The sequence below is a fragment of the Cyclopterus lumpus genome, chromosome 10 (assembly GCF_009769545.1).
Source record: "Cyclopterus lumpus isolate fCycLum1 chromosome 10, fCycLum1.pri, whole genome shotgun sequence".
NCBI classification, from domain to species: Eukaryota; Metazoa; Chordata; class Actinopteri; order Perciformes; family Cyclopteridae; genus Cyclopterus; species Cyclopterus lumpus.
Genome location: NC_046975.1, coordinates 11,146,871 through 11,155,003, shown reverse-complemented (window position 1 = coordinate 11,155,003; position 8,133 = coordinate 11,146,871). Strand labels below are relative to the sequence as shown.

The window sequence follows — 8,133 nt, the reverse complement described above, 5'->3', positions numbered from 1 at the left end:
TAAATCAATGAGTAAACACTTGGGTCCAATAGATGTTTAGTAACCCAGCACAGAACTTCTACTTTGATTGCTCCCAGAACTAACTACAACAATATCAAAATACAGGTCAGTATTTTGATTAATATTTATCAATAATTACACCCGTTAAGTGTAGTTACGCACCAGATCCCAGGAGATCTGTTGAGGTAGAGGTGATTACCTTTATTTAATTTCGCTCACACAAGGTTATAATATTAATTATTTGTATGCAAGATCTTGGATCTCCAAAGTAAATGTATGCGTGTGAAGTAAATAGGTGCATATAGCAGCATGATTATTTGTTGATTTATGCAAAGTTTTGCCAAACAGATTCATAGAAAACCTGCAGCCAAAAACTGGAACGATATCAGTGTTTGAGTGACTCCTCGTAATATAAAAATCCTCCTAACGAGGAGGTCTAACAGAAAGACCAAATATCTTTCGTCTCATGGGAAAGTTTTATTAAAGTGTTTTACTGTGACATTGAGCCGTCGATCATTTTCAACATTAAATAAATGGACATAAATGTGGTCAAAATGTCGTTTTTTTTGGACCTGAGAGTTAAGAGAGGATGTATCATATTCATATAATGTGTTTTGTATGTTATTATTCATTTTACTCTTTGCTGGACAGTTTTTCAATGTACAGGTCATTTCAACTTTATTCAAAACATATAGAGTACAGTCATCTGATAGATTCACACGGATTGCTCAGTGTATTCATGGTAGAATCTTCTCTAATATTTTGATAATGGTGCATTAGGTCCAACAGGTGGCATTGTGTCCACAAGTATAAACCATCTACCAGCTTTTAAGGGCTGTGAGATCCATGTTGCTATGAAAAACAGACAAACAGCAAATCAATTAATCTGCAGGATATTTGTTGCATCTTTTCAGCCACACGACACACATTTGCCTTTTTCAGAGCAATCAGAGAGCGGTAGTACCCAGTAAGGTGCTATAAAAGGACAGAAAGGTTTCCCTCTGAAGCTGAAGATGTGCATCAAGTCAGCAATCACAAGCAGACACATTCCTTATGGATTCACGTATCCTCATAATGTTGGGACCCTCTATAATACTTCATAAATGTTTTCCGCAGTTGAGGTGGGGAGATGTTGAAGTGTCCTCTTCGGCAGAAATCTTCTCCCTGGTTTGAAGAAATAAGCATTAAATTATATTCTCAGTCTATGAAAGGAAGACGCACTCAGTGACTTCAACGGCTCGATAGACGCCCACCTTGAATGTGTGAAATTAATCTGAATGGCACATGAGTCACAAATTATTATCCATTCCACACTTACGGAAAACAAAGACGAGGATTATGATTATGGCGGAGAAGAAAATAGCTGCCGCCCTACCAATGTTCCCCACTTCAAGGAAGGCTTTGGATTTTTCCTGCAATGAAAATGAACCGTATCATGAGGGACTGGGTCACTTATAATTGGCACATAGTTTGTAATGCATTCCATAAATATTCAATATATTTTCAATATACTGTATATTTAAGGCAATATTACAAAATGGTAATACATCAGAGTACTCTATTTCTCAATTCTAACCCACACATCTAAAATCATTTTTCAATAAAAATAACATGGGAAAGCCACACAATAATCTCTCTAATTATGATTCCAATCATTCTTTCGACAAAATGTTCCTGAAGAAGGCCAGATGTGCTTTAACATTGGTTACAAATAAATACAAAGATTGCATGAGAGTTATGGGAGTGCAGCTTTCCTCCTCTGTAGTCTCATTATAAACAAATACTTCCTGAGATTAGGAGTACATTTTCTTTCAGTTCTTTATATTTTTTAGTAAAACAGCTCAGACACATAACATTATAGGTTTTCATTTTAGTAACATTATTTATGTGAATACATTTTGTACTGTGGATCTTTTCTAAACAATATATTACAAGTACAAGTACAATACCGCAGTTTTAATTGCAAATATGTCCAATGTTGAGTCACCAACTTCGACATTTTTAGTCACGGATGTTGTCAATATTTCTGGAAGGAGTTGAAACCGTCAGTTACTACCACATATAAAATAAAGTATACCCGTAAAAATAAAATGCAATTAACATTATGTTTTATTTCTAAACACAAAACATTGCCAATAAAATAGCTTAAAAAACATTTTGATCAACATGACCACTATTCAACATTATCAATGTATTCACAGGTGGTTGCTCACCTTGTCCTGCAGTGAGCGTCCAGTCCCGGGTAACGACGGGTCGTTCAACAGGAGCTTGAAAAACAAAATACCTTCAGGCTGGATAACAAAGTAGATATTCAACCAGGATGATTATTATGAGCTTTACCTTCCTCCATTTCCAGGTGCGTGTTGACCTTCTCGTCATTAAACCACCCTGGGATCTCGAGCCTGCAGCCGTACACGCCGGCATCACTCCACTGGGCGCCCAGGATGGTCAGCGACACATCTCCGTCTGTCACACTGCCCCGCAGCTGGTACCTAGGCGACTCCCTGAAGAGCAGAGCCCCATCCAGTGAGGAGACGATGGTGTCAGAGCATTTGGACCGGGGCACCATCCCTCGTCCCCAACAGAAACTCAGGACGCCGTGAGTTTGGGTGTCATACCTACAGGGCAAAGTGACATTGTGCCCAAAGAAGCCAATGACTTTGAGGGTGCTGGAAGACACTGTGGAGCACAGTAGTCGATTAAACTGGATGATATGATGCAGATTGTAATTAATACATTTGAAGCCTACAAATGCATCCACACAGGCACGCACACACATCAGCACTCTCACACCCATGAGCACACCACAAATACAAGAAAACCAAAAAGAGCTGAATATCGACTCACCTTGGGTCAGGATGGAGAGGCATAAATAACAAAGACCACGCATCTGTGTAGGCTATTGTATAACCATGTCCTGAAGTGAGGAGAAGATGAATTTTTCCTCCCACACATGCACTGAAGTTTCAACTTCCCTTTTTTGAAAATCAGGAAGGAAATCTATACTAGTCATGTCTACATCTGAACTTGAATTCTTGTGATATGCAATGAGCGCACATCATATCTGCTGTTATAGACCTCATCTGAGATTATTGTTGTCCATCCAAACATCAGCTCTCACTTGGAACAAGATAAGTGAATGTTAAACTCACAACATGCAATCCCACATGTATTCGTTGGAGGAGACATTTTGTTAGGTCCTCAGCCTGTCCCTTGGAGGATATTTCACACAAAGTGTCTCAGTGCAGGAGTTTTATCGCACTGGTTACTAGAGTGTTCCCAGCATCCAGCTTCTATCATACCAAACCCCATCTGACCCCATCTTTCATCCATTGTTTAAAATACCCATTTGCTATCCTTTATGAGTGAACACAATACCCTTAGCCAAATCCTATCAGGTTTAAGAGATGCCTCAAAGTGACTAGTAAAGTAGAAATTATCCATTTTATTAGTTTAGACCTTTAAGATGCTGTAGACCACCCTGTTTCCTTTCTTTGTTGTATTGTAGAATGAAGCTCTTTACCGGTCAGTTTCTATCTAATGGAACAATTTGGATTAACAGGCGTAGTTTTCATCTCTGTCTTACTCTACTTTCGCACTTTGATAGAATATGTTTTCTGCAAACTCGATATGATTGTTCACAGCTATACCAATAAACTTCACATACAATCAAGTCACGAATCAGTCAAGTTTTGAATCTTAAGATAAGTAAGATAAAGAAATCACCATTGAGGGTTCCAGTTAGTGCCTTTGTGTATATGCATGTGTGGACGTATGTGTGTGTGCTCAAAGGCCATTGTTAAATGACCATTAATGGAGCTATAGCGCAAGTTCAGAGAGGAAGACCATACCCCTCAAAGTCCGCCATTTATTCCTCATACATCTGCCAATCATTTCTCACACATGCTCACTGATTGTTTATTCACTGTCATTGTTCTGCGCCGTCAATCATGACACCAGCTGCTCAGATAAGCTGATCCCCTCTATCCAATAAGCACACGGAAACAATGACACGGTTAGCCAATCATGTGCTGCTGTCTCATTTAAATATGACTGTCTCTCTACCTTCAGTTCATTCATGCTGCAGTTGCGCACCCCTCCACCTCCCCATCTCTGCCCAGCCTTCACACATCCATCAGCTTCATCAACTCATCCTTCTATCAGCTCATCACCACCAGGTCTGGACTCCACTGGGGGATCTATCGTGTTGCTGATCGGGGCAGACGGCCCTCAATTTCAAATCTCCCCGTAGAGTCCAGATATGTTGTCTTTAATGTGTTTACCTCAAACATGCCCGTCTCCACCTCCACTGTCGGCCATTATTGAGCTGCTGTAGTGCTCCATAGATCACTGCCCTCCCACAATAAAGTCCTGTGTTCTGCCACTTCTCTTTCTCATTTCTCTTGACTGTCTCGATTCTCAGATTGTCTCAGACTTACAGCTAACTTAAAGAAATCGAAATTGTTCAATAGACAGGAGAGAGAATATTATGGCGAAAGAGCTGAATCTTGTTCAAATGAACCAGTAGATCTGAGAAAAAGCAGTTCACTGAACTCATAAAAACAACTCATTATATCAATTTTCTTCTCTATTTATTTTCTTTACGATATCATGAACATATACACCAATGTGCCTGCACGACAGCAGGGTCGTTTAGACCACTGCTCCCTCCATTAAACTCTTAGTTGCGCTTCTCAACTTTGCAAGAGGAGTCTTGTTTACTCTGATTTCCTGTTTGGGTTCAGATTCGAGCCATTGTCAATCTTCTGTACAGATACAGGTTTAAAGATGGCCTTTAAAGATGAATTACTGGTCTGGTTCAAAGCACACAAAAAAGAGCCAACACTGAGAAATCTCTGGCTGGTCAACCTGCTGATGTCTGATAAAACCAAGGGCAAACAGAAAAGGAGAAGTGAAACGACAGAGGTCAGAGTCTTGTCATACTTAGACATTGTGAAGGAGGCTGGTAGTTGCTGCATGGTCAGCTCTATTTCTGGAGGAAGTGAAGCACAGAGCGATTGAGCTTGTAATGTAAAATAAGTGAAGAATTATGGGGACACTAATACAATACACACATCATAGGTTCATTCTTTGTCCATTTGGGGTTTTCTTCATCATTTACAATACTGACTTTAGAGGATCCATTTTGGAACAAACATGCTGAGCTGTCAAACAGCTCTACGCCCCGTCAGATGACCTCTACACCCTAAATAGACACCGACCATCTGCTGGACGAGAATGGGACAACAGCATGCTTGAAAATGCTTCGACCAATACTGCCCCCTATTATTCTATTTTACCTCCTCAAACACATTGAACATGTGTTTGCCACACTGCATATCAAGGGTACACTGTTTAATGTCATGACGCATGTGATGGCTGTACCACTTAGTATACATACATGTACCTGCCCATACATACTGGGAAAAGGTTGTTTATATACGAGTATTACTAATAGAAAAGAACTGTATTTGAGGAAAGGTAAATATTTTGACTTAAAATAATGGCAATAGATTTCGCACTGCAAAAGTCAGTGTGAAATCTATTTATTCATTTATTCAACATTTGATGCCCCGATGAAGACCTTGCGGTTGCCATGTTGAACAAATATTTTGGTTTGACAGCTTGTATCTGCACTCTGCCCCCCTCTCTTGACAGCTTGTTTTTGCCTCCACTTGTCAACAACACCAGTGATGAGATAAAATAAAGAGGCCGCAAAGACCACCACTGAGCTCCGAGAGTAATTATTACCTTATTCTTAATATTGTGGTCAGCTTCGCAATATTAAGGTGAGGCCATTTTGAAGGGGGGGAGGTTGGGGTGGATGGGTCAACGGGTCAACGGGTCAACAAAACATCAGAGTTTTTTTATAGGAGACCGCTGTTTATTTTCTGCTTCAAACACATCATTGTCTCTTGTTAAGCGTGACCACAATCACAAAGTTAAAGCAACATTTTAACCCAATCTGTGTACTTATACTTATACGTGTACTTTATTTTGCCTCAGACCTAGCAAAGCTTCACCCATGGCTTTGTCAAATCATTGATTTTTCCACACTTACAGTTCTGGTAGGAACCGTCAAATAATGTCATCCATTGGAGATCAGAAAACGCTTCCATCCGTCGTTCTTGAGGGCATGGACAAACAGATTTTGTAGTTTAATTTGGAGGACTTGTTGGTCATGACTCCTCTAAAATGTAACTACATGTTGGAGCTACGGCGGCTACAGAGATATAGCATGGGGAGAGAACTGTGATTGATTAGCACTTGTGTTTGTCCTACAAGTTGCCGGTAGAGATGGCCGAGTGGGAAGAGAACCAGTTAAATGAGAGTCAGTAGTATTTGGCTTTCCAGAAACGCATATCTTTCAAAGCCATTTTCACAACCTTCCGCTCACCGTGATCTCCAGTCATGTACACATTAACTGCAGTGACACAGTTGAAAATAAGCACAGTTTCCATTTTATCTCTCATTCGTCCTTCTCCTGACCGGCGAGGCAGGTGTGTGTGTGGAGCCAACAATCCTCTGTAGCTCCGAAGGTTTCTTTGTCTAATTTATTCCTTATTTCCTCTTCAAGAACAGACTCAAATATGTGTGCGTTTGTCTGTGTATGTGTTTAATCATGATGGATTTATGGCTGTTGCTCCCGGCGACTGTGGAGACCCGGCCCTTTCCCCACTTCTTACTTCCCACCCTCAGCCCTCCTGGGAGTGTGTCTCTATGCCCCCTCCCCTCCTCTCTCCTATTAATATCCCACTAGGGAGACTAGAGCTCATGGGGAGTTTGGGAGCGGAAACGCCTCCAAGCACTCCTGGAAGACACAAAGCTGGGTGAGGGTGAGGAAAACACAGATTAAGGCGAGTGAGGGGAGAATGTGTGAAAGAGGATTAGAAAGCATGAGTGAGGAGAGGAAACAGGATGGAAGTGAAAGAAAGAGATGAATTAAGATTTAGCAAGTTGGAAAAAGACAGATCTGTCACAGATAGAAATACACCTTACACTCAACAGCACAGTTGCCTGTAGGTTTTGTCAGTAAAATAAATAGTATTCACACCGTCTCCTTTTAAAAGGACATAGTAATCATTGTAATTTTACAGTGAGCATTCACAGTGCTTGTTTTCCTCCCACCCACAATGTGCTGGGACGCTGCCATGAATCCCGTTTCTGTTACTCATTGAAGCATTGTTTTGGGATACAGTTGCAAAACGGTGTTTTCCCACAAATAATCTTTTATGGTGACTTGAAGATGCTTGTATTTATCTGTGTTGTGTACTTTGTAGCAGATTGTGGCCTAGAAATGGGCAGGAGAAAGGTAGGATGCTGAGACTGTGCCTCCATGCATACACAGCGCGAGGAAGCGAGCCACTACAGGATATGAGGATGTTCAGCCAACAGCATTCTCATGAGTTCAGTCTCCTTCGGCACAATCGAAGAGGAAATATGTGCAAACATAAACATGCCTTTAATGGAAAGATGATTAGGGATGTACAGAAGAGAAGAAGTTCTCCTGACCCGAGGCTCCCACTCTTTCGCTCCGCTGGGAAACAAAGTCCTCTTTTCATTTCTCACATGGCCCGGCCACCCCTGCTACTAACACAGGACAGAAAGATGCTGAGAAAACCATTCGAGGACATGAGGAGGGGACCAGTATGGGAAAGATTATCCTGGAGCACTAAGTCCCCTAGTGGTAGTGGTCTAAAATGTTTGGACACTTTTGTTTTTAAAAAGGTTTGAAATAGTTAAATCTACAAATTCAAGTTTTACAAGTGTAGTTCATAGGTCTTCAGTCCACCCATTCAAGTCATGTCCAAGCTCAAAACTGGGACACAAACTCACACAATCAGGGACCAAGACGTGAAGCAAGTGCAAGTTAGCCTCGTAAGCTTCTATCAGATAGTTTTTTCCCGTCTTTGCATCTGAGCAGACGACTCCACCACAATCCTGTGATTCAACCCAAAGCCATGATTCCTAAACACAGCAAGCGTCAAGGATCATGAGAAAATGTGTGTTCTATCTCTGTGCAAGTGTCCACGCACACACATTATTCTTTGCTGTTGTAATGCATATGTTGCATATTTTAAAGTCTATTTAACAAGCACAACAACATGAAAATAAACATCCTAGTCAGAGGCA

At 40.9% G+C, this 8,133-nt stretch overlaps 1 protein-coding gene across 3 annotated transcripts; it reads right to left on the bottom strand.

Moving 5' to 3' along the window:
- Window positions 1–464: 464 nt before the first annotated feature.
- Window positions 465–2,983, bottom strand: LOC117737399 (hepatitis A virus cellular receptor 1 homolog). Of its 3 annotated transcripts, none has more exons than XM_034543346.1 (6): window positions 2,848–2,983; window positions 2,341–2,679; window positions 2,214–2,267; window positions 1,950–2,026; window positions 1,319–1,412; window positions 465–1,164 (listed from the first exon to the last, which is right to left on the bottom strand). In XM_034543346.1, exons 1-6 carry the CDS (start codon window positions 2,888–2,890, stop codon window positions 1,088–1,090), a joined length of 684 nt encoding a protein of 227 aa, XP_034399237.1. In that variant the 5' UTR covers window positions 2,891–2,983; the 3' UTR covers window positions 465–1,087. The 3 variants fall into 3 exon arrangements, with proteins under 3 accessions (XP_034399237.1, XP_034399238.1, XP_034399239.1); XM_034543347.1 differs by having other exon boundaries at window positions 1,376–1,412; XM_034543348.1 differs by having other exon boundaries at window positions 2,341–2,618; window positions 2,848–2,970.
- Window positions 2,984–8,133: the final 5,150 nt, after the last annotated feature.

Excerpts from the sequence above, each read along its gene's own strand:
- LOC117737399 (XM_034543346.1), bottom strand. The coding sequence starts at position 2,890 with ATGCGTGGTCTTTGTTATTTATGCCTCTCCATCCTGACCCAAG. Across the intron at positions 2,680-2,847 it reads CCTCTCCATCCTGACCCAAG|TGTCTTCCAGCACCCTCAAA; the intron begins GTGAGTCGATAT and ends TGTGCTCCACAG. Across the intron at positions 1,413-1,949 it reads TATTTGCAATTAAAACTGCG|GAAAAATCCAAAGCCTTCCT; the intron begins GTATTGTACTTG and ends TTTTCATTGCAG.